Here is a 26,308-nt window from a genome sequence, read left to right on the forward strand (position 1 = left end):
TGCAGAAGTGACGTGTTTTAATCGCATGGTTCACATAACACTGTAGATAAATCCTTGCTATTAGGCCCTTGGCACTTTGGGAGTTGGGCCGTCTCCCCAAAAACACTTTTACCTGATAGGTGGGCAGGTATATTTCCAGCACTTTATTATGTCAGGTCCATTTGGACAAGGACACAGTGCTTGTGCAAAAGTATTATTGTGAGTATTATTATGAGTATTAACTCATTAAGCATTACAATCATTTTTTATAGATAGGCTCCTGTATGAGTTGCTTAAAGAGTGATTGATGAAAAATCACACACCTCTGGATAGCTCAAAATCGTCAAGATATCCTTTTTGAAATACATTGGAGGATTAACATTCCATCTGTTTTCAACATTTCTGGCCAGAGCATATATTAGACATTTTTCACAGACACACACAACTCCACCTCAGTCTGAATGGCAGCTCTCCTTTGGGTCTGAACTACTTGTGAGTTATTCTTATTCTGAATTAACCTTTTTAGTAAGCCTACTCAAATTTAAGCTGACAATCGGCACTTTGTAGTTAAATCTAAATTATTACTCACACTATTAGGAACAAAAAGGTGCAAATCCAAGCGACCAGACACTTAAAAACTCAAATGAACTGCAAATAGTGCAGTTACATGAAGATATATACTGTATAATATATATACTTTCAATTCCCCTGCTCGGTGCCTCACGGTGGTTGTGATCGCTAAAACAAAAAGACACATACGAAGCACTTCATAACAGCTTAGGGTTGAGCTGCTTCCTGTTTGTCACCTTGATCCGTCGTTTTCAGAACTCCAGTAAAGTGTTGCACATCTGAAGCCAGTGACCATAGCTGGACAGAAAAGAGACCTCAGAGGGTTAAAAGAGCGTTCTTTTTTTCCAACCTCATCAAATGCTTACTCATAGGAGATTATTAGATCAATGGGATTTTCTCTCTAGGTTTGTGCTTGATGTGCTCAAAAAGAAGTCATACCCCAAATTTAATTCATCTAATTTTTTTTATAAAATATAAATTTCTTACAAAAACACAATATAAAAAGTTAAATCTAAAGAAATCTGGTCAATTCAAATTTACTTGATTGTTATACATTCAGTTTATATCAAACATATCAGTTGCATTTTACTCAAAATTACTGCAAAAGAATCCTTTATGAGTGTACAATGTAAAACACATTTAGGTCACTGTTGTTGTGAAGCAGCACTTTATGTATAAAACTGAACTGAACTGGATGCTGCAGGTCAGGCCTGTTAGCTGTCAGAGGGCAGGTTTACACACACTTCTGAGCTGAAGGTTCACAGATTGACATTTGACTCATACTGGATATTAAAAGGTTGTTTTCATGCAAGTGATGGGGCAGAATCCACTGTTTTTTGTGCAAGAACGTGTGTTACAAATCTGAACACAAAGCTGCACTAGTCTCACAAGTGTTAAGCTTCCCACAGAGAACAGCACTTTAGAGCAGTTGTTGGGATAAGTGAACACAGGGGGACCTCTAGTGTCTCCTCTACATTATTCTATTTAAATAACAGGAATGAGGACTTAGCCCTTGTATGCCTTTCTTGTCAGCAAGGTAACGCAAAAACTACAATTTAATGAACTGTTCAATTTGGTTTGTATCTGGAGTCTCCTCTAAAAGAATAAATTGGGTACTGGCCTTGAGGTTTGTGTATGCACTCTCACAGTGCCCTCCGAAGTAATTCAGTAATTGAGAAATAAAATGTAAAAGCTGGTGTGATGCATGATGTGTGAATTTTAACGGATAACGCATAATACTGGAGACCTGGAAACAATGAAGACAGAAAGTCTATATAGGGAGAAAAGAGGGAGAAGGAAGAATTGACAAGGGAAAAAGAAGGAAAAAAGACAAAGAGGATGACAGGAAAAGAAATGAGATGAAGCAGAATATTAAAGGGAAAACAAAGAAAATGAAGGAACAAAAAGAATAAACATGATGAAAAGAGAATGAGAAAAAGGAGAGAAAGAAACATTGTTTATAAATGTACTTTTTCTCATGCATGTGGGAAGATGTGTCCACCATCTAAATGCTCACCGGGAAGCCACCTGAAGCCTTGATGTGTCGGCGGATGACAGCCTTGGCTATTTCCCTGAGGAGAGTGTCCTTGCTGTACCTCATGTTCGCTTTCACCGTCTCCAACAAAAACTCAATTTTCTGCTGGCTGAATGGAAGCTGGAAGGTGGAGAACTCCTTCATCTTTGCTTTGAACTCGTTCTCATCTGGACCAGAAGAGAAGCGTTGATGATCATGGCTGACATTATGGGATGTTTTTTTCTTTTCTCTATGTGTGGTGTGTGTTTAATGAACCTTTGCAGTTCTGCCTGTTGAAGAGTGGCATGTAAACGATGGTGGGCTCCTTCTTTTTCCCCTTGAAAACATAGCAGGGCCTTGGCCAGTCTTTCTCCTTCAGGAATTTCTCCTCTAACTTTGGGAAAGGTTTCTTCAGTTTGGCTGCATAGTCTCTGGCGAGAATCAGAGTCTGTGTGGAGAATTTCACATTAGTTTTTACCGAAGCTGTGTGGATACATTTACGAGACATATCACATATGCTCGCACCTTACCCTGAAGGTTTCGTCAGCTCCGTATTCCAGAGCAATAAGGACGTCAGTGTCTCTCTTTTCTCCCAGGAAGGGGGGGTAGGGCATGTTTATCATCACACCAGCATCTATGAGCTGCAGAAACTCTTTAATTCTAATGCATGATGGCACGCTGGCATCTTCCAAAAAACATAAATAACAATATAGCAGCTTCTCATTCAGTTGCTAGTTTTTATCATCTATCAAGCAAAACATAGTACTTTAAAAAATAAATGTGTGGTAAAGTTTAAGAACATCAGTCTACCTGGGTATTGGTACAGGAAGTTTTCAGTTTTCCCCCATTCCAGTTTTTTAATCTGTGCGATGAGTGTTTGTATAAACCAAGAAACTGGGGAAACAAACCAAACAACATAATAAACACCTGAAAGCTGCAACTTGCTATCTGCATTTAATACATGCACCACATATGTAACAATCGTGGTCATTTGGACTCATTATCTGTTTACCAGATGGTCATGATCATATCGTAACATCACTCCTGCTTTTGAGCTGCACCGTGGACAACAACAGGGCTCAGGGTATCAAACACACTGCTTATCTCACACCATCTTCTTGAACTAGCCTACCAGAAGGCCAACACAGATTTGGCCTTGGAAAAGTGGGATAAAAGAAACTGTAATGTGACCATGGAACAAAAGACACAAGCCCATTAAGCACAGGTCCTCACAGACCGACTGGATGGTTTCACCATACCAAACGAGCACACTCATTTGCAGAATTCCTCATTCAAAAACCTGCAGACCAGTTTCTATTTATCACACTTGTATTATCTGTGAAGGTTCTCAGTCATCCGGGTCATAAGTCTAAGGAGCTTGGAAAGCAAAGCGTCTGGACTTCTTTAAGTTTCCTTAAAGATGTTTCACCTCTAATCCGAGAAGTGAAGCACAACACAGAAGAGCCACTTCGATGGGACAAGACTCGGCTGTCCATCTGCATCTAAAGGTCAAAGGTTCGAGGATGCCAATGTTCACATTTTGGACAGAGAAAACAGATGGTTTGAAAGAGGAGTGAAAGAGGCATTCTATGTCCACTGTGAACGACCATCTTTGAACAGAGGCGGTGGTTTACAACACCAACTACACCATCTATAATCCAATTTTGAGATCCCCTCCCAGACGCCTTACCACCCACTCACATCCTGGGCCTTCTGCCCTCAGGAAATCACATGATAGGGTTGGTCAAGGTTTCACAATGGGCCCACCTGAAACCTTGGCTGATTGTGACCTACACCTGTTTTCACACTTTGGCTTGTGTGATTAGCTAGAGGATCAATAGGGGGTCCATGACCCTCTTGGGGGACACTCCCACAGGGTTTAAATCTGGGACTCTTCACCAGTTGCTCTTAGAACTGAAGAAGTTCTCGGGTGAGAGGTGAAATGTCTTCAAGAAAAGTTAAAGAAGTCCAGACGCTTCTTTCTAAGCTCCTTAGAATATAACGACATAGTTTCATAGTGGTGACAGTGTTTGAATCTTTTACCAAAACACAAACTACTCACTCATCAGCACTCCATCTTTTGAGTCTCGTACTCTTCTCACGGACTCTTTTTTTTTGCTTTGCCATCCTAAACATAATTTATAATACTGCTGCTATATATGCTGAAAAATAAATAGTTACATTTTGTGCAAATAACAGGCAGTGAGGTCAGGAAGTACCCAGCATGCCCCTCTGCCATCACACATTTTAAAGATATTTGAGACTTGTTTAGCCTCTGACCACACATGATAGAAAATGATTATTACAGTAAATATGTCAATTTACGACACAACAACAGCAGACAAACCATTGTAATATCAATGCCGGATGAAAATCAGTGTGAATTTGATAGCAGTGTCACTGATTCAGGACATGCAATGTCCCACTTGTATTGATTACATTATATACCTAAAATGCTGACCATTTATACACCATACCACACTTTCTGACCATTACAGGCAGACAATGTACTGTCGAGGTGCTTTCAGTAAACTGCATGCAGCTGTCAGTGTCAATGCATGTCATAGCAGCGGCTCAGTATTGTATTGTATTTTGACTCTTCTGGATATATGACTCATAAATGTTCTGCTTTAGTTCCCTCCATAAGCTCTCATTCATTTTTTGTTGCACAGGCACATTTTACAAACATTAACGTGCCAGATTCTGACTTTGTTTTGAAAGAAAGTAAGAAGTATATTGTATCTGTAAGTCTGGAGTTGGTAAAGACCAAAAACAGATGGAAATGCTATATAAATAAAACTGAATAGAATTGAATTAAAGTAATAGTCACAGCAGACATTGTGCCCATACCGTCTCACTCTCAGCTTTCTTTCTGGTAATACTGTGTTGATCAACAAGTAACACACTTTATGTTACTGACCGTAATATCTGGCTGGTCCTTCATCCATATTCTGACTCCACAACTGCAAGGAGGCCAAGGTTTTCTGACCCCAGTCCTTAAAGATCACATCATGCAGTTCTAAGATCTTCATCTCAGATGATGCAGTGTAGTTTAGTTTGATGCCCTCTAAAAAATAAGATGATATGTTCACTTTTAGATGAATCGTTTTCACATTAACAGTCAGTATTAACTGAAGCAAACAGTAAAGTGTTTTCTGGACGTCTGTAGATCAGGTTGTTGTTATCACTTATGAGTCCAAAAACTGCAATGGTGGTACTGGTACAATAAAACAGCTTTCAGGTGTTTATCCATTGCTTTTTGTCATAGCTGAAGTTGTCTTGTGGCACATATTATTTGGGCAAACACCAGCAGTATAGATGTTTTGGGTTTGTTGTTGACTCTTTAAATTAAATTAATTTGATTTAAATTTAATTTGATCTGGACTGACTTTATGGCACCGGCCAAACTTAATATACTTGTGATAAAACACTGTTTACAGGTTGCTCATGATATTCATATGAAGTGCACACTCAGGATATAACCTATAAAACATAAACTAACTGCTATAAACAAAGCAGTTTTATTTTTTTACATAGTTTGATGGCAAATGTTTCCTGGCTTTTTTTCTCAGATTAAAATATTTTCAAATGGAATAAAAAAGTTAGGGTGACCAGAAGGTTCTGGGTTCGAATCCACACTTTCTATGGTCTTACTATGTCTGTGTGGACACTCTCTGGGTACGACAGCTTCCTACCACAGTCCAAAGACACGCATGGGGTTAACTGGTGATTCTAAAAAAACTCGAGGTGTGAATGTGAACGTGAATAGTTGTCTGTCTCCGTGACCTGCCACACAACTCTGAATTGGATAAAGGGAAGAAAATGAATGGATGATCCAGCTATAGTAACATGTAATGACTGTACCTTTAGTCCAGAGAAACTCCAACGGGTTGTTTTCATCAGTAGCTTCCTTCCCCACTAGAACTGAACACATACAAACAGTTGTTTAGTTCTACTGTTGCATATTAAATACATTTAGCAAATGCTCTCTCATAACAAGACACATTCAAGACACACAGATTTCTACCTTTTAACCAGTCAAGAATATAGTTCACCAGACTCTCATCATCTGCTAAAGCACTTCCCACTAAGCCTGCAGAACAGACCAGACACATAAAGGAGACACACTGTGAAAACATTAATTTTAATAATAAAAATAGAACAATATACCTGTGAAAACACTGTAAATAAAAAGAATATTAGGACAAGGGAATAGTGGAAGACACGTGGGAGGTTCTTGGCACTGTACAGCAGTCTGAGGACAGGATTTTGCACGATCCAGTATCATCACATGAGCAGCGCAGTTGTACACAGATATTCCTGAGGCTCCACAGAGAGCCACACCTAGGTACCCGCATCACACTGACAAGTATCTACTTGTCAGTGTGATGCAGTTGTGTGACATATATGAGTTATCTGTGTTGAATGACCAGAATAATATGATTTACTAATAAACCCATGATGATTAAATTATTTTGTAGAAACACTGAAAATGTCATGCAATGCAAAAAGCATCTTGCATGACCTCTTAACAGTGATAACAAATGTTCATTTAATTATTATTTGATCTCTATTTGAACTGTAAATAAACAAAATACATGAATTTAGTGTTTGTTGGCCAAGTATATTTTGTCTCAGGCTTACAGCTGTTGCACCAGCTGCGTTATTCAATGCTCATGACACAAGATAAAAATTATTGTTATTATTACATTCCTTTGTTTTGGGGGAGTTGGTGTTTCTAGCAGAGAAAGAGATGGATGCACCTTGCAGCGTGACCATGTCTAGTTCTGGCCCTTTAATGTCAGAGCCGGCTCCGTGGATTCTGCTGCCCAGGTTTGTAGTGTTAATGAAGAGACCTACATCTATAAAGCCAGCCTGATGAGGAGTCATCTCAAACCATTTGCCTGAGACAAACACAGAAAAACAGAAGCAAAAAGACTGAGGAGTGACTCTAAAGAGAGCAATATACACATGAATAACATTTGGAGACGTATGTTTGTGTCATTGTTTGTTTTTAGTACCTTTTTCAGAATCATGTTGCAAGCAGTTTTTGTTCACTGTGCTGTAAATGGGATAAGGATTGGTGATGCTTGTGCCATCCTCAGAAAGACTTCGGACATCCAACTGACAAAAACAACGAACCAGATAAATAAAAAACAAAAATAAATAAATAAATAAACCGTCAACGCTGAACTGAGATAAATGAAATAAATATAAAATTAAGACCGGGATGGATCATGTTGCTTTAGGAACATAAATTATGAAAACTAGCAAGACCTCTCTTATTTGAAGTCTGATAAAACCTTATTGAATTCTTACGTGATATTGCATTTTTCTTGCTGTAACTGCCTAATAACCTAACAATGACCTGAGAGCAATCCACACCAGCTGCATTGCAGAGCATTGCGTCACTTCATACACATCAGTGGTTGCCCCCAGAATGCATTGTACAGACAGAAGAATCAGGAATGACACAGTGGAAAGGATGCAGTAATATGTATGTCACATGGAGCATGTGATAACATGGTCACAAAGTGAAGATGGGCTTTTTAGCTGGAAACTCACCCTGGACCAGTAGAGGAACTACCTGCTGAACTGGATTCCATCTCAACTGTCACTCCTACTCATTCTGTTTTCCCATAATGATTTTTTTAATGTTATAAAAGGTTGATTCTTGTTTGGGCTCATAGTGAAGTTTTGCTCTTCATCTGTTCATCTGTAGAATTTAATTATGGTAATCAAATTATACCAGAGAGGATTGCATTTTAGGTCATCAGGTGTGTCTTCTGGAATTCTGCTGTAATCTTACTTTCCTGATTTGCATTTGTGTAGCTCACAGCATTACCCTATACACTGTAAAGCCTCTGCTTCTCCTGAAGCTTAATTTAGACTTCTGTGTTAAATCTATGATGTAACCTAAGGGCAAGTTATAACAATATTTATGTCTTTTTTAAAGCATCATAATACAGTGTATTCTGATCATGTTGTGGGTAGTGATAGGTAGATAAAGCGAGTACACTGACACCTGGTGGTTTAGCGCAGACTTTTAGCATGCTGTATGGAGACACAAGCCTTTCTGTCATTATTAGCATAATGTTTGCATTCATTCATTTATTCAGTGCACAGGCATCCTGTAGTGTGAAGCCACATTACCGTGTTTCTGCATTTCTAGAATAAAATGAATCCAGTAGATTATTTTCGGCTGTACCTGTTTCATGATGAAAGCAGAGGTTAAGACCCCCCAGATGTCAGTGAGAGAGAAATGACCATCTTTTGCCCTCTTGGCCAAAAAGATCAGAACATCTGTAAACTCAATCCCAGGCTTCAACAGCCTGGACACAGCATTGCCCATGTTGGTGCTCCACTGGTAGTCACTGTATAAGGTGGCCATGGACCTGAGGGAAACAGACCACAAAATACTCACCCCACACACATTATAAGGAACTATTCAGCCTTCGAGCTAGTAAAGTCTATCTAACCAGTTATGTATGGCGTGACTCTGTCTGTACTTGTTTACCAGGCAGACCCAGAAACTCCTCCCAGGTAGAGCACAGTGTCCAGCAAACCGTCTTTTTCCATCTGAAAGAGGGATCCCATCAGACCCACAGCTGCTCTCTGACCTCCGCCTGACCCCAACAGTGCAATGTGAGGAACCATATCCTGGTGAAAAGAGAGAGAAAAATAGGTGGGTGATGGAAAAATAAAGCTACCCAGCGGACAGATGAGTCAGTCCAATGAGAATGAAGTGCTTTGTTTGGTCCAGATTTCTCTGATTTCTAATGTGCATGTTATCCTATTTAATAATTCCTGGAAAGCAGACAAGTCAAAAGATCTTAAAGTGATCAGAAATTTATGTTATTTTACTGTAGTTTACATATATACTGTATATATGGAAAAGCTGAAACGCTGGCTGGCACTGAAAAATAAGCTACTGACAAAGAAAAAGGGAAGGAAGAAAAAAAGACTTATGACTTATGTATTTGAGAGTTTTCTCACCAGTGTACATGTGATTCCCAGTTTATTGAGTGATTTCTGAACTACTTGTTTCCTCCTCAGGACAAATTCCTGCTCTCCAGCAGATAAGGATTGTGACTGATGTACATACTTCTGCAACACACAAGGCAGTATTACAGGACGCACATAAGAAAACTTTAAGGTTGGGATCTACAACATAAATATTAACTGTATAAAGTTTCATTTTTAATATACACTTTAAAGGGTTTGTCATTTTAAAAAAATGACAAAAAAAGTAGATAAACTTGTGTAAAAACATTGAATTTCTCTTTAATGTTTGACTGTTTCTGGATCTTGACTGTTTCATAATGAACATCATAAAAGCCAAACATTATATCTTTCTATCTCATTCTTGGATCTTAATGCTTGATTCATAATGCAAACACAACAAGAACACTCAAACCTCTCTGTACATGATTAAATATGAAACATCAGGACTCATAAGACCTGCTTCAGAAGACATTTAGCTTCTGTGGACTGAATGATTTTCTTCACCTTGAACTCTGAAAGAGCTGGATTCTTCTGCTGAGGGATTGTCCACAGGTTCCTCCTGTTGTCCACAGGTAGTCCCATAGATCCCATCATCACAATACAAACACAGAGCAGACCAGTCGCCCGGCTGGCATATCCACACAACATGGCTGGATGTGGACGCAGCAGCGTAAAGATTTTCCTCTAGCTCAGAAGTCCTTTTTATGTCCTACTATCAGGCAACTTCATGGTAAATTAGAACAATGCTGACGTCAAACAGACATATCAGAAAATGATACGGAGGCAGAACAAGTTCTGTATGTTCACATCTAAATGTCCTTCATATCACTCTAACAGTGCATTTATCTGCAAAGCAAAACATAACTTTTTTTTTCTTGTGTTGTAATTTAAATAAAGCCTTTATTTTCTTGGGTAAATTTTTTGGGAGAAAAAAATTCTTTAACTATTTTACTTTTGAATTTATCCAGTCATTTATAGGCCCAGTTCTGCCTCAAGTTGTTATTCAAAGATTTGTATAGCACTTTTGTCAGACAAAGGCTCACTGCTTCAAACTGAGAAAGAAAATATATATATAGAAACTGTAATTCAAACTAAATAAAATATAAAAGAAAGTATATAAAAGTATCTAAAAGCCTGTGTAAAAAATAACATCTTTATGTTTTATGATCTAAACATGACCTCAATGTTAGCAGAGTGAATAGTGCATGGAAACCATGGTCTCCAAGAGTCGTTAGGTGAGTATGAAGCACGACCTGAAGACCTGACACAGTGAGAGGAGGAATATGTCTGTATACAGTCTGCAATATATGTTAGTGCAAGGCTCTGAAAGTGAAGATGCAAATTTTAAAATGTATTCTAAATTTAACTGAGAGCAAATAAAATGGGAGTAATATGTGATCTCCTATTAGTCCTGGTTAAAACTGTAGCAGCAGCATTTTGAACAATTTGAAGGAGTTAAAGATGTTTTCTTAAAACAGAAAGAAGAGAATTACAATAACACAATAATCTAAATGAGAGGAAATTAAATCATGAATAACCATTTCCTTTTCAGCTTAGGACACAACATCTCTCAGTTGAGCAACATTGTTCAGATGGAGAAAAGGAGAATGGATCAGAAAAACTGACAACAGAACCTAAGGACCCAACAGATGCTTTAATCTTTAGGCTCAAACTGTCAGGAGCAATAAGCAGAATCTCAGGTTTTCTTCATTTAGCTGCAAGGAATTTACAGCTAGGTAATCCTTAATACCTCCAAACAGTAATACGGTAGAAAGGACATGTGCTTTAAAAGAGTAACACAGCTGAATATCATCAGCATAAAAAATTTATGAAAACTTGGCAAATACATAGCAAGCAAAGCAGAGACCCCCGTTTAGAAGTTTGCAGGTAGTGTGTAGATGAGACTTGGTTCAACAGGGACATGCTTGAAAAATGTAAATTATTACATAAGAGCAAACAGAATTAAATTTCTTTCAAAACAATGATTTGGGTAAAACATCTATAGGAGATGACTATCGTTGGTTATCTTTATGTTCTCCAAAAGAAGCAGAAAAAAATAAAGCTTTCCACTATGTTACAAGCCATTAAAAAGAAGGCTAGATGTTGGTGAAGCTGCCTGAACATTTTTATTTTCCCTACAAAAATACTGGTATATATGGAGATGTGGGAGTTCAGTTCAGTTCAATTTATTTACATAGCACTGCTTTTGACCAAGCACAGCGGGAAGGAAAAACTCAATTTTAACAGGAAGAGACCTCTAGGAGGCTCAGGCATAGCCATTTGCTGCCACTGGTTGGGGGTGACGGTAGGAAGACAGGATAGCAGACACACTGTGGAAGAGAGACTGAGTTTAATAATAAATAATGATTGATTTCAGGGTGGTGTATAAACACATAGTGAGTGAAAAATGCGAGTGAAGAAGAAAAAGTTGATTTTACCATAGTATTCCCATATTAGGCAATACTTGTATAAATGTCCCACACATGGTAGGAATTAACATTCCTCTATGTGTTTGGGCTCATTTGACTTCTTCTGAACAGACAAATTTAGCTAGAGAGAAGCTGACAGAAACAAGAAGTTTCCCTGCGGGGTGAATTTACCTTTGGCCTTTAATTTGAAAAGAAGGTTGTTGTCGCAACATGCAAACAGGACTAACAGGTTTCATGAATGCAGTGGTTTGTCTTTGCCTTGTGAATTCTGTCATTCTTTCACAGGCAGCGGATAATATGGAGGGTAATGTAGCTCTGTCTGAGGTGAGGCATAAATGAGAATAGATTTGAATTGACTACATGTTGCATGGTCTATGTAGCAGTTGAACATCTAAATTATTAAGTTAAAGTGCCATTTAGATCTATTTTGTATTTTTAAAATAAAATTCATGGTACTTTATACTGGCTTTGACTTGAAAACAGTGTTTCCAAGCCAAATATTGGACATTATACTTAATTAATTCTATCTAACTGTAGTTACTTTACAGACAAATAATCTTGGATATATTTTTATATATGAAGACTCAAAATAAGGAGCTAGCCTGAAGAATATGAAAGTTATCTCAACTAGGTATGATTATGGAAAAAAATGTAATTCTGAAAATGGGCTATTTTGCATTTACAAATATAATTTCTATCCTGCCAAATTTCTATATCACCTTTTATTAGATGATTCTTATTTCCGTTTATACAATGTGGATGAACTGAAAAATATTAGCATTCATATACACTATCATAAAAATATTCCCTGGGAAATGTGAGGAAAAAGTGAATATGCCTTCTTTATAAGGTTTCATATGATATTACTCTGCTGCAGCATATGAATGTACAATATACAATATGTGTAATACATTTCAGTGTCTGAGTCAGCTTACCTCTGGGTTGAAGTCAGTGCTTCTCTGTCCTTGATTGTTTTTGCAGAGACCTATCCGTCAGTCCCACTCTCTGTGTGCTGGTGAGAAGGAGTATGTGCACAAGAGGAAACAAATAGTTCTGCATTCACTCAACACTCTGGAAATCAACTGTACAGCTGTAAGATAGAAACTGTCTCCTCATCCTTCTGTCCCCCCCCCCCCCCCCCCCCCTTTCTTTTTTTTCCTTTGACTTTAATCTCCAGCTCAACTTACCTCATTTTTTTTTTTCACCAAATGTGTGTAGTACTTAAAGTATATGATAAAGGAAAATACACTGGGTGATACTGTTGTGCTTAACAACATGTGACGTCTTTTATAGTAAGGAAAGCAGAGATGAGGAGGAGAAATGAAGGTGGTGTGTTAACAAAACAGCAATATAAATATTAGGTCAACCAGGTGATTTTTCATAAATTCTAATTTGAAAGCATTGGAGCAGCAATGAGAAACCAGGCTAGCCAACAAAGCTGCTGACCTCTCAGCTGCACAGCTAAAACCATTGTTAATGGGACCCAGATATGTCCATGAAATTAAGAGATGCAACAGATTCCGAGGGAATTGGAGACAGGAAGATTCAAGCCTGCCTTACAGTCAAGCTAACGTAACTTGGATGTAAGTTAAAAGTTAACACGAGCCAACGATGAGAGAAAGCTTTCGGACAGAACACTTTTTGCACAGTGATAGAAAGAGAGAAACAAATTTATTTTGGTTTTAACTGATATACATTTTTAGATTTCACTGAGCAAGTACTGCTTGCTTTGCTTTCTCTGACAGGACATCACTGGTTAATAGCCTCTTGTTTACATTGCAAATTATAGAAACTGTTATGGGTTTTTTATGCGGAACTTTGGATCCAGTTTGTTTTGGTTTTCTAACTTTGTGTTTTTTTTTCATGTCTTGATGAATTATTATTAGCAGTAGCAATAATAGTTTGAGCTCCCTTAGTGTCACCCTGTCTGTTTGTCCTTCTGTCCGCCGGGCACTATTATCATATTTAGGCTTAGTTGTGTCGTCCTGTTCCTGTTCTTAGCTGTTTTGCTTTGATATCTGGTTTTCTATCACGTCTTTTTGTGGTTTTTACTTCCTTTTTGTGTAATTATCTTCATCTGTGTTAATTATAATAGTCGTCAGTATATTTATAGTTCTGTCATTCACTTTTTTAGGATGGTGTTTTTTATATGTTTTTTTAAGCTGTTTTCCCAGCATGCATTTGTTTGTCAATTTGTTTCTTTACATTTATGTTACTTTCCTTCTCTGTTGGATTTGTGGAGTTCTCCTGGCAGTCTTGTACAGTATTTTTGTTGTATTTTATAGATGGGCTTCAAAGGGGGAACAACAACAGGGAAAAGAGGTTCTTTAGGGTGTAGTTTATATATGGGCTTTTTAAAAAAAACATTTATGTTTTGGTAAATATGACCAAGTAGTTTTCATGCTTCAAGCTAATCAAGCTATAACAGAGAACTGAAAAATCCCCAACAAAACCAACCAAACAAAAACATAAAGGAAAAACAAAATTTCTTGAAAGCTTTTCTAGCAGACACCCCTGAAGCCTTGATCTTTTATCTCAATGCACAATGAGTCAGGAATATAATTTACATGTATAGATGCCACATTGCAATAGTCCATAAAGTGGGCCCAAATGCAGACAATAAACTGAGGCAGAGTGACAGCTAGATAAATGGAAAGCTAAAAGCAAGAAATCAGCAGGAAAAAACACCATAAGGCACAGTAATTCAAGGGTGAAAAGACAACAACACTATATATATACCAGGGAGATAATAAGACACAAATGAACTCAATCAAGGCAAAAATGTATGTAAAAAGAGAGAAAGTTAGAGGAGTAAAACACAGAGGAAAGAAGAAACAGTATACAGGATGAGCGCAGGATTCAGTTCCCCACATCGTTTTGTTGGCATTCGTTGGCATTTCGTTGGCAGATGCTATTAGGTGAATTTTAAGCAGAGGACCGCTAGCTGTTTCCCTGTTTGCACATTTTATGATAAACTGAGTTACAGACAGATGGCTGTAGCTTCAGATTTACTATAAAGATGTGAAAGGGTTATTAATTGTTGCATCCAAAAACTTCAGTGCAGCTATCAAATAATATCTCTGCTTCATATTTTCATCCAGGCTTCAGTTCCCCACATTGCTCTGTTGGCATCAGGTGGGGGTCAGCGAGCAGCTGTGGGTCTGGTGGGTTTCCTCCATCAAATGGAAAAGGAAGGTCTGCTGGACATGCTGCTCTACCTAGGAGGAGTTTCAGGGTCTACATGGTATAAACAGTGACACAAACATTAAATAGAATTCTTTATTTACCAGAATATATTATAAAATAGTCATTACAGTAGCCAAGTAGAAATAACATACTTTAGTGCATATACAGGCATGTTCATTGATATATGGTATGTTTTTCTATTTATGTTAATAAGCTTTTGGCTTGACATAATAAGATTTATATTTCTTTTAGATTATCTTGTGATTACCAGCTCCCACGAACATTTACCACTGAAGAACTGAATGTACCGAACCCCCCTTTTTGTACCAGTTGTATGATTAGTTTTATTGGTTCATTTCTTTTTGGCTCCGAATGAGCAAACAGATGCTCAGTTCAATTCAGGATCATTTATTTACTGTCAAATCACAACAGCTGTCACCTCACCTTTGCATTCTGTAAGTGCTGAATGCAAAGACCCTCCAGTATTCTGGAGAAAGCACCAACAATTAAATGTGCTCCTATAATCAAGCAATTTGTGAAGGTGGGAGGGAAAAACTCCCTTTAACAGGAACAAAACTTTGAGATGTCAAGGCTTGGAGAGTAGCAGGCTACTTGCATGTTTGAAGCTTTGTAGTGTATGTACACCCACAGCATGTGGTCAAAGCAAAGCTTGTGAAACAGGCTGCAAATGCAAAAGAAATCAGCAAAAGAAGTCACAAAACATAAAAAGTGACCAAATAATAGTGTGTTTTATTCTGGTAAAAATCACTGATTACAACAAGACACAAAATCCTGGACAGCTTTTTACAAATTTACAGGTAGACAAATCATTATCAAGTCTAACATAAAAAGAAGACAAGAAGAAAAAAAAAATAACTAAGGGATCACTACAAGGTGCAATCACCTTATCTGCAACAAGGTTTTTCCTATTGACGTCTGTCTTGTATACCTGCCTGACTTGCTTATCTGTTAGGTCCATGGCCTCCTTGTACAATGACCCACAATTTAGCACCAACATGGATGCAGCAGTGTCCAGGCTGTTAGATTCTCCGAGTGTTAAACTTGAGCAAGCTGTGGATTGGTTGGGTGAGAGAGCAAAAGAAGAGCACTTCTCTCTTGCTGATATCTGGGGGGTCTTAACTTCAGCTGGAATTATGAAACAGGTACCAGTGCAAGCACAAAGACATACTATAGTTCATATAAATCTCATTTGAAATTCAGTTCTCTCTCTGCTGTACAGACTAAGGCTTTCAGAGAAATCTCTTGTGTTCCATCAGATGGACCTACGGTGTCTTTCAGATGAGGCCAACAGGAATGCCACAAACCCTTATCCCATCTACTGTGCTACTGAAAAGCACTGCTTTACTCATGGGCCTATAGAAGGTACATACATACATAAAGACTTGTTAGATTATCCCCTTATTAAGTGGTTTATAACGCACTCTCGCATCTATTAGGAAAATGGTTTGAGATAAGCCCCCACGAGGCTGGATTCACAGAGCTGGGTCTCTTTATCGAAATATCTCTCCTGGGCAGCAAATTCCAAAATGGAACGCTGCTGGAGAAAAAGAAAGAGATGGACATGGTCAAGTTACAGGGTGAGTGTTTACAGGCTGAACAGGGAATATGAGATCGGTTTGATGATGACTAGAATATGTACCTGATTTTATTTTCACTTTCCACTTTAAACCACCAAAAGAAACACCAAAATTGTTAGTATCAAAAGGGCAACATGGTAGCTCAGTGCTTTCTATTGTTGCCAAGTCAGTACAGCGTAATTTTGTGCAGTCTATATATTCTTCTTATGCTTGCAAATGTTTCATCACAGTTTCAACTGTTATAGCAATGTGCCCCTTCTGTAGATGCCTAATCTCCTACACTGATGCATGATAGAAATATCATAACATCTTTGCTGTTATTTGTTAGGGTTTATACGGAAAAACTAAAGTGTAGCTTCAGGATAGTGGGTCTGGTTTAATTTAGTGGCCCATCAACCAACCAACAAAGAAGAAATCATCTTTCTGATGCTATTTACACGTGCACTTAGAGTAGGAAGACCCCAGAAAACGATTTAGGGACTGAGAACAAGAGCTGCTGTATATTTGTCTGATCTTATGGCTGCAGAAGATTGGACAAGTATACAGGCGCCAGACCATTTAAAGATTTAAAACCCAGTAAAAGGATTTAAAAATAGATTCTAAATTCAATTAGAAGCCAGTGTATGGAGCCAGGATATGGAGGGCCAGGAGTGACAAAATTAAATAAATACATCATTAAATAATTATTTAAATGTTTTATTCATTAATTAAAACTGGAATTAATTAGTTAATTAAATAAATATTTAAATAATTAATTAAGTGATGATTCATTTCATTTAAAACATTTAATAAATCATTTATTTATTTATTTATTTGCAATTTTATTTAATTAATCACACATAATGACAAATTTAGAGCCATCCATGACTTAACATTGCTAAGACAAACTAGCAGGAGTCCAACTGAAGAGCTATCATAGTGATTCAAAGCTAGATAGAGCTGACAAATCGTCAGAAATGAAAGTGTTTTTAGAAAAATTGTTCCTGATGGCAGGAGATGAATGAATGAATGAAAACAGTAGTGGCCCAAGAATAGATCCCTGAGGCACGAAAGTGCCAAGCCAGAAATTACCAAACAATGCTTTATCGAGAGATCAGCACGTCGTGATCCACAGTGTCAAATGCAGCAGTCAGAGCCAACAAAACAAGCAATACATGTTTACCACAGTCCGCTGCTAACAAAATATCGTTCAAATTTCAGTGCGACTATGACCCAGACTAGTTTTCTCACTACTCTGATAACTTTAGATCCTTTTGAAGATTATTGCATGAAAACTCGACAGCACTTTCCAGTTATGTACTCAGTCTGGGGACAAATACTAGAAAAATATTGTGAGAGTGACTGTCATACTTTTATATGTCTAAAAACACATTAGAGGAAACCAGTCAAAGACGAGCTACAAATTGGAAAGTATGGTGTACGCAACTTCCACTGCCAGGAGTAAAATGTAAAGCACAAGTCAGTGTAGATGTTTCCTCATCTGTAGGAAGAAATAAGTTTCATTCTTAAATATTAATACAGAAAATTTTCAATGTCTGATGTAAAATACAAAACATCTGTAATAATGCCTAATCATTTTCTCATTGTACAGGTATTTTAGGCTGTGCGGTAGCTGATGAGGAGACTCTCAGAGACTTTGTCCCTCAGTGGCTGAATGGTAATCACAGTTTGAAATGCATACTTGCTACATGTATGTTGGCTGTGTCATGCTAACATGTGTGTGTGTGTGTTTTAGTGCCTGGGCATTTGGACAGTGCTGCTAAGGAGTACCTGCGTGTATGGAACATCCTTGATAAAGTGATAGCTCTGACCAGAATAACTGTTCAGGACACTACTGCTCTGATGTACCTGGATAAGCTGCAGAAAATCTTAGAAGGTAAATGTTTCCAAGAATGTATTATGAATTGGGTAGATGTGAGTAGTACCCCAGCCAGTCACGGCAGATGGCCCCGCCCCTCCCTGAGCCTGGTTCTGCTGGAGGTTTCTTCCTGTTAAAAGGGAGTTTTTCCTTCCCACTGTCATCAAGTGTTTGCTCATTGGGGGCCATCTGATTGTTGGGCTTTCTCTTTAGTATTGTAGGGTCTTTACCTTACAATATAAGGTGACTGTTGTTGAGTCACCTTATATTAACTGAATTAATAGAGTGTAGCTAATGATATTTACAGGCCAAATAAAAGTTGGAAAATAGAACTGAATGTCAAAAATTTATGACATTTCTTTCCCACATAGCAAGCTGGTCTGGCCCGGATCTGGTATCAAGTTGGCACTGCTGGCTGACTTCTGGCATGATAAGACATATGTCATCCAGATATGAGCCAGGCCTGGCATAGATGGCACTGTCTATGTGATGGCATGCCACATCCGGCTCGATTGTGGTTTGGTTTATGTGGCCCAGTCTCATAGAAAACAGGCCTGGCCCGGATCTGGCATCAAGCTGGCACTTCTGACTGACTGGTGTCATGACAGAGTGTATGTCAACCAGATGTGCACCAGGTCTGGCAATGACGCCGCTGTCTATGCGATGGCATGCCATATCTGGCCCAATTATGGTTTGGTTTATGTGGCCCAGGCCCATAGAAAACAGCACTGGCCGGGATCCGGCATCAAGCTGCCACTTCTGACTGACGGTTGTTATGGCAGGGTGTATGTCAACCAGATGTGGGTCAGGTCTGGCAATGATGCACTATTTATGTTCCTATTTTCCTATTTTAGTTAGAAGTCCCAAATGCCATGTTGCAATACTATACTGCTATGGTAGCCAATGTTTCAAATGCAGGTTTGACAGGTTTGTGAGTTTACACTTAATCCAAAACGTAGTGAGGGTTTACTCATCTTTGCCAGCAGGTGGCTCTAGCTCAGGTGGTAGAGCAGGTCACCTATTGATGGGAAGGTTAGTGGTTCCATCCCTGGCTCCTCCAGTCTGCGTGTCGTGAAGGTGAATGTGTATGGACGTAGTTAGGAAGCACTCAGTTAAGAGTAAGTGTGTGGTTGGGTGAATGTGGCATGTTGTATAGAGCCCTTTGAGTAATCTGGGAGAGTTGCAAAATACTACATAAGAATCAGTCCATTCACTGTCCGAACAGAGTTTTGTCATGTTACTTTTGCACTATTATGCACATGTTGTTATTACATGGCTTAATTAAATTACACATTAGGCTGACATCTGGGGCCAGAGCTGAAACTGTTCTGGGTCAGAGCTGAAACTGTTCTGGGCCAGCACAGGGCCAGCAGTGTGTCTGCAACTGGCCCGTGGCTGCACACAACTTACACATGGCCCACATACCGCAAAGAATGACGGCCCTTTGGTGGCCCAGACCAGGTTTGCCAGAGGTAATCCACACATGGGCCAGCACAGGACCACCGGTGTGTCTGCAACTGGATTTGTGCTGGCCCATGTGTGGGCCACCTTTGGCAAACCAGATCTGGGCCACCAAAGGGCTGTCATTCTTTGCGGTATGTGGGCCATGTGTAAGCACATTGTGCAGGCCAGATCTGGACCATGCCAATTTTGCTATGTGGGTTGTAATGCAGTAATCATGCAGCAAATGTCTATCTGAAAATGCCGCAGTACCTATTAGACTCTTATCTTTCCCAGACAAGGTAAATCATAGCCAGACTGAGTCTGTGGAGGCAGCGAGTATGGAGGAAAGAAAAACTCTTTTTAACCAGTGGAGTCAGGAGCTGTGGGCGGCAGTTGAGACGTGGAGCCAAAGTTTGGATGATGGAGCTTTCAAAACACACGGTCAGTGTACAGTATGGCTGATAAGCACACAGGCTTGTCAGTATTGGAGAGGAAAAGACCATTTTTATTGTACTCTATTCATGTCAATGTATTTCTCCCAGTTTCTTTCCTTATAAAAGAAGTAATTCCCCTGATTGCTGAGTGGAAGTGGGGAACAACTGGAAACTTCCTTTACCAATACCAAGGTGAGTCATACAACTCAAACAACAATTATGACCCATTCCCACTGAATGAGTCATTTGTCACATAAAAACATCGCAAAGTGAAAAAGGACTAGTAGTGATACTATTCCTATTGGACACATGTGACAGATAAGATTAGAAATTCAAACATTAGGATTCATCTACTCTGGGAGTGAATTTCAGTAGAATTAAGGGTTTTAAATTGGATCTAAAGACACACTATTTGTAGGTTTTTGTTTCAAATAGCTGCTAGCACAGTTTATTATGTGTTTGCATATGGATTGTGATCAGACGGAAGAATATTCGTCTGAATTTTCATGACACATTTAGTGGGAACAACCTTTAGAACAGCTTTGAGTACAAAACTACTACAAATTTTTGTTTTTATTAATCCAGTTAGGCTGTGTCTTGTATTTTTTGGATTGTTTTAGATGAATATAACTATTACTACATATGAAGCTACTGCTAGCAGTTGGTTAGCATAGCCTATTTTAATACAAAGACCCTCAGCCTGGCTCTTTCCAAGGACAACAAAGTCCTGTTCATCCAGCCATAAAACATCTTTCTACATGCATGTCAACCACTTTTAATAGCATCTAACTTCCACATTCTACGTGAACACATATTCTACATCATTTATTTTGAAAAATCAGTGCCACTTCTGAACTTGTCCACTTTTGTAAACCTGCATCTATCTACATCTACAAAGCTCAAGAGGCTACCAAGACCAATCTATTACCATGAATTCCCATCAAGCCCTCCAACCTTAAAAAACGTTACTCACTTTGGGGTGTTTTATTTATTTATTTATTTGTAAGTAGTCTGATGGGTTGTCTTGGTCCAGAAGCTACTGCACTTTTCACTTTTTCCAGTGGAATGCATGTCAGCTGAGTAGGTGGTCCTTTAATGTGACCAAGGATATGCTAATAAATGAATGAGGCTGTATGCAGCCCAGACCACCTCTGAATGTGCATCCACAGTGAATCTGAGGATTCACTCACAAAAGTAGTTAGAGCTGTATACTGGAGCCTGGATAACCCAAATGCCTGTTTGGCAGATATGAACAAGCCAAATTCAGTTAAACACATCTAAAGCTCAGTCAGTGATTACAGGTAGTGAAATAAATACCTGGGGTCAACCATATGAATCAATCGACAAGACAACAAAGGACAAGCTGAAAAAGAATGTGCAAGCAGAGTGGAGTGGGAGGAGACGGGTGTCAGTGGTGATTTGTGACACAGAGATAGAAACAAGAATGAAAAGGAAGGTCTACAAGGTGGTGAGAGCCGCAGTGATGTATGGGTTGGAGACAATGGCACTAACAAAAAGACAGGAGGTGGAGGTGACAGAGCTGAAGGGGTCCAGGGACTCTGAATTGGATAAGCAGAAGAAAATGGATTGCTAGCACTGTCGCATCACAGGAAGAAGCTCCTGGGTTTGAATTCACTCAGAATTCAGTTTACATGTTTTTTTTTTCAGTTCAAAGATGGGTTAACTGGTAATTTTAATGATTGTAGCCCTGCGGCTTTGTGTTAGCCCTGCAACAGATTGGTGACCTGTCCATGGTACACCTCGCCTCCCTGCCTCTAGCAGTTTTCCAAATCAGAGAACCAAGTTGGGTGCTAGATAACATTAGTTTAACTAAATGTACAATCTTTTATGTGTTTTATCAACTAACAAATTAAAACAAATCTAAAATACATAAAACATAATAAGAAAATAAGGAAAGACAGACATCGAAGGGAAAAGGCTTCCAAACTGGATGACAGTGCATGGTAATAATATATATGTTCATTTTCTGTAAAAGATGTGAATATCTCTATTTATTATACTATTCACTTTGACCTCCTGAAAAATTAGTTGTCCTGATCTTTTTGAATTTTTAGAGGTGCTGGTAGATGGACAGATTGGGCTAATATTTCTCATTATTTCAGTATACCAAATTTCCCCTTGTGGGACAATTAAAGGATTATTCTATTCTATTCTATTCTATGTTATGACAGAGCCAACTGCTGCTAGCATTAGCTTTATATTTATTTTTGCAGACTTAATGATATCGTATTGTTAATGGCCACAGTGATGTCCATAATGGTTGCAAGTGCAATGAAGAAAATCAAATGAAGAAAACTAGTGAAAGAAAAGCTGATTCTCTTTCTGTCTCTGGTTCTGGACAGTGTCCTCTGTTCCAGCTTGCCTCTACTCCAACGAAAGACTCCAGCTCATAGATGCTGGACTGGTGATCAACGTACCGTACCCTTCATTTCTAGGAGACAAGAGAGACATTGACCTCATCATAGCCCCAGAGTATAGTGCTGGAAATATGTTTGAGGTACTTTAAGATGTGTGTGTGAAACTAATCAATCATTTTTATAGTTTAATACAAATATTTATATTTTCCTGAAACTGTGTCCTGCTGCATATACTGCAACCAGCCCTTTACTGAACAGCCATAACTGTGCACAGCCATGTGGAACGAGGCCGTGGGGGAAAATATTTGCCCCCTTCCTGATTTCTTTATAAATATTTCAAATCATCACATAAATGTCAATATTAGACAAAGATAACCTGAGTAAATACAAATGCAGTTTATATATGATTCTTTTATTTATTACGGGAAAACAGGTTTTATTTTTTGTTTAATATTTTTATTTATTTAATTTTTAACCATTTAAACATCATTTACCAACTGCAAAGCATCCAAACCAAAACCACTGACATAAATTTCCTAAATTATCCTCTTTTAATAAATGTGTTGTTAATTGATATGTTCACTGTGAAGAAACAACTGCCAATGATTTAGTTCCCAAATGTATATGTATTATCTTATCAGCCTTAAACTAAGGCTGGGCCATACTTTCATGTAAGACCAATTTGTACCACAGTGTGTCTTGAATGGAAAGGCAGAGGAATCAGTGATGAAAGAAGCTATGCTCAAATGCAAAAGAGATGCAAAATATTTTTCAAAAATGAACAAAGACTTAGACAACTAATTACAGCTAACTGATTAATTTAGAATCACCAATTAATCTGATGTGCATGTCTATAGACTGTGGGGTAATGTGAACACCTGAGGGAAACCTTGTAGACAATTAGAATTCTTGATAAGTCCTAATGAACTGTTTTCTTTCTGAGAAATAGCTTATTGACGATCTTTAAAGAATTTGTTAACTGTTAAGCTGTTAATTAAAACTTCAAAATTCTGTTTCAAGTGTGCCTTATTAGAAAGTTTCAAGGTGAGGGATAAAAAATAAAGCAGCCACAATCCCTCAGGTGTGATTTGCTGCCCACATAGTACTTAGTGCCGCATCTGAAACTGTGTTGAACTGCTGCTTTGTGATCAGACTCTGACTCTTGCCCGAGACTACGCGGCCGAGATGGAAAAGCCTTTCCCCGAGATAAATGACACGATCCTGGAGGACAGAGACTGGCCGAAGGACTGCTATGTGCTGGAGGGGAAAGAGAAGGAGCCCACAATCATCTACATGCCACTCTTCAACAGACGGAACTGCAAAGGTCTGTTTCCAAATGCACAGCTGTGTTTTCATTGTAGCTGAGCTGCAGACAAAAAATAAAAGGTGTCAGGGTGTATCCAAAGGTATTAAGCATGAACAAAGGAACTACTGAAATGGCAGCTTGTCAACAAAGAGACACAAAAACACTGAACTGACTAAACAATTTTCAAACACTTGTAAAAACATAGACAGACACACCACACTCTAAGGGAGAATTCTTGAACAGCAGAAATTGTGGTAGCCATAAATTCAAGGAGAAAAAACAACTTTTATAAGCTTTATTTTGGGCCACGGTTAGCAACTGTGTTGGCAGTTTGTATCTCATTTTCCTGATAATTTACTCAGCTCAAACATCTTTTAAAGATATATAAAAAATATATAGCCTTATTTGCTATTTGTTGTTGCCAAAGAGGTCCAAAAGGTCTAAAAGAAAGAGGAACCTACACAGTGCTGCAAACTGAAGCTTATTGTGATAAACAGAACAGGTGATTGAGGCACTTTACTGCTTTTTTTATAGATGCAGAGGAGTTCAAAGCAAAGATGGATGAGTTCTCCACCTTCCAGCGTCCCTTCAGCCAGGAGAAAATGAAGTTTGTGTTGGAGACGGCGAAAGAAAATGTGAAGAACAACAAGGAAACTCTGCTGAAGGAGATAAACAAGGCTGCTCTCCGCCGACATAATAAGTGGTAGGGATAGCTTCGAGTGCGACGGGGTGTCAAGTGAGACGGAGCGAGACATAAAAGAAATAGGCATAATCTTGCATTGCTGTCAATGTAGGTCACTATTCTCACATCTTTTTTCAGCACGTCATCTATGAGGTCACTGTATGTCTCTGTAGAGAAGGCTGACGCGTAACAGAAGTTAAAAAAAGTCATATCTGTGTATTACAGAAAGATGTGGATGGAAAATGGACAAATGTGTGACTTACAGAAAAGCTAACACATCCTCCTTTTTTTCTCCTTTATAGGAAGGCTGGCGAACCATAGCTCGGTTTCTTGTTCTGGCAGCGTGAACTAAAATCTTTGATTCATGATAATACTAACTGGTGATAATACTGAAGCTACATGAAAACAGAACCCATATATAACTCATCATTTAAAGTACTGGCAGTGTGTTATGTGTCTTATTTTTTGACCAATGTGCAATGTGTATGCTACAGCCGCAACAGCCCTTTTCTTCAACTCCAACTGTTCACCATTATCTGGAGCAGGTCTTATTCATATCAGTATTTGGATGGAAGAATTCAGTCTGATCCTTGTGTTCATCTTAAAATGTATTAAATCATGCACGTGACCCCCCCCCCACCAAAACAAATAAACCCCACAGCGGGACTTCCAAAGAGCTGGGCTATGCTATCACTGAGTTTAACATACATAAATAAAATGTCCAACAGTTTGTGCTACAAGTAACTATATGCATCACATCCACAACTACAACCTGTGAAATGAACAGTCCTAATAAAAGATGCCTGTATCTAAGTCAGTCCAGTGATAACTAGCTGACTAGTTGTTTAACATAATTTATCATGAGAGAAACAAAGTTCACATTCATGTAAAACCTTTATAAATAAAAAACAAACCGAAAACATGGCTATTTTTAACAGAAGTTTTAAATAATAATGTGAACATCTTTCTGACCTTGGTGTGTTTTCCCCCTGGCTTGTAGCTGGTAATTGACCTTAGCAATCCAGACTGCCCTGCTAAATAAACAATGGGAAAATTAGTAAATAGTAAAACAGTGAGTAAAATGTGGTGCTGATCAGAAAGTGCAAAAAACTTCTTCTCAAAGTGCTCTTGTTAATATTTATTGGTGCACTATGTTACATTTTTAATAATATATGCTAGTAAAAAGTGACTGATACACGATACCCATGTATGATCACCGATACTGATGATATCAATATCATGATGGCATTTTAACACACTTAATGCAAATGTAATATAAATTGTAGTTACAGAATTCACAACCTGTCATGTGTTTGAGGAGAATGAACTCTATCTAAGCTGTAGTCCAAAATGATGAACTACTTGGTGGTTCAATCCCTCCCTGCTCCACCTGAAAATCACGCTGATTAACGAACTTTTATTATGAAGCCACAAGCTGAGCTTTTTCTCCGTCGCCATGTTGTTTGTTGTACGAGAGGAGCAAGGCGTGGATCGAGACGGGGTTTAGTTATAGTAACTTGCAGCTAACGCCAGAGGTCGCACAACTTCCACGGGACAAAGTCAGAGCGTGTTTATGTAGGTCAGTACAGCCAAAGTATCATCTAGCAAGGCCATCTGCAGACAGCACGCTGCAGCCAGTTGGCTGCTTTGTGGCAGTGTTATTATATCTTGGTCTAACTCAGTGAGTGTCAGCAGTCATTGTAGCAGAATTTCAGTCCGGAATTTGACTTTTTAAACGTGGAGGTCGGAATTAAACAATGTGAAAGTTATTGTTTCTGTTAGTTTTTTAAGTTTTCTTCATCCATCCATGTGGACTTGCTCTAACGCACTTTGCACGGCTTGCCAGTAACACCAAATATGTTTCAGCTTGTTTTTTAAATGATCCTTCTTTAAGCAGTTATTTACAGAGCACTGGTTTTTCAGACAC

The 26,308-nt window shown here is 38.5% G+C and overlaps 2 protein-coding genes and 1 long non-coding RNA gene across 4 annotated transcripts; 1 reads left to right on the forward strand and 2 right to left on the reverse strand.

The window, feature by feature from the left end:
* Positions 1-12,492, reverse strand: LOC102081065 (cytosolic phospholipase A2 gamma-like). The gene is made up of 15 exons (XM_013272130.3): positions 12,432-12,492; positions 9,572-9,790; positions 9,059-9,169; positions 8,580-8,722; positions 8,271-8,457; positions 7,084-7,186; positions 6,826-6,966; positions 6,090-6,155; positions 5,927-5,986; positions 4,983-5,129; positions 2,873-2,956; positions 2,593-2,747; positions 2,339-2,510; positions 2,066-2,250; positions 1-846 (listed from the first exon to the last, which is right to left on the reverse strand). The coding sequence occupies exons 2-15, from the start codon at positions 9,713-9,715 to the stop codon at positions 757-759; spliced, it is 1,788 nt and encodes a 595-aa protein (XP_013127584.3). The 5' UTR covers positions 9,716-9,790; positions 12,432-12,492; the 3' UTR covers positions 1-756.
* On the forward strand, positions 8,616-25,378 carry LOC100690648 (cytosolic phospholipase A2 gamma). Of its 2 annotated transcripts, XM_025906686.1 has the most exons (15): positions 8,616-8,747; positions 9,119-9,218; positions 12,478-12,588; positions 14,598-14,740; positions 15,656-15,845; positions 15,960-16,065; positions 16,140-16,280; positions 17,872-17,937; positions 18,016-18,156; positions 19,876-20,022; positions 20,124-20,207; positions 22,379-22,533; positions 23,546-23,717; positions 24,234-24,402; positions 24,684-25,378. In XM_025906686.1, exons 4-15 carry the CDS (start codon positions 14,679-14,681, stop codon positions 24,700-24,702), a joined length of 1,452 nt encoding a protein of 483 aa, XP_025762471.1. In that variant the 5' UTR covers positions 8,616-8,747; positions 9,119-9,218; positions 12,478-12,588; positions 14,598-14,678; the 3' UTR covers positions 24,703-25,378. The 2 variants fall into 2 exon arrangements, with proteins under 2 accessions (XP_025762471.1, XP_005468660.3); XM_005468603.4 differs by lacking the exons at positions 8,616-8,747; positions 9,119-9,218 and adding an exon at positions 11,632-11,820.
* On the reverse strand, positions 23,628-26,288 carry LOC109202033 (uncharacterized). Its single transcript, XR_002062010.2, has 3 exons — positions 25,684-26,288; positions 25,354-25,415; positions 23,628-23,759 (listed from the first exon to the last, which is right to left on the reverse strand). It is a non-coding gene; the product is annotated as an uncharacterized LOC109202033 (long non-coding RNA).
* Positions 26,289-26,308: the final 20 nt, after the last annotated feature.

Source organism: Oreochromis niloticus, linkage group LG4, assembly GCF_001858045.2.
Source record: "Oreochromis niloticus isolate F11D_XX linkage group LG4, O_niloticus_UMD_NMBU, whole genome shotgun sequence".
NCBI classification, from domain to species: Eukaryota; Metazoa; Chordata; class Actinopteri; order Cichliformes; family Cichlidae; genus Oreochromis; species Oreochromis niloticus.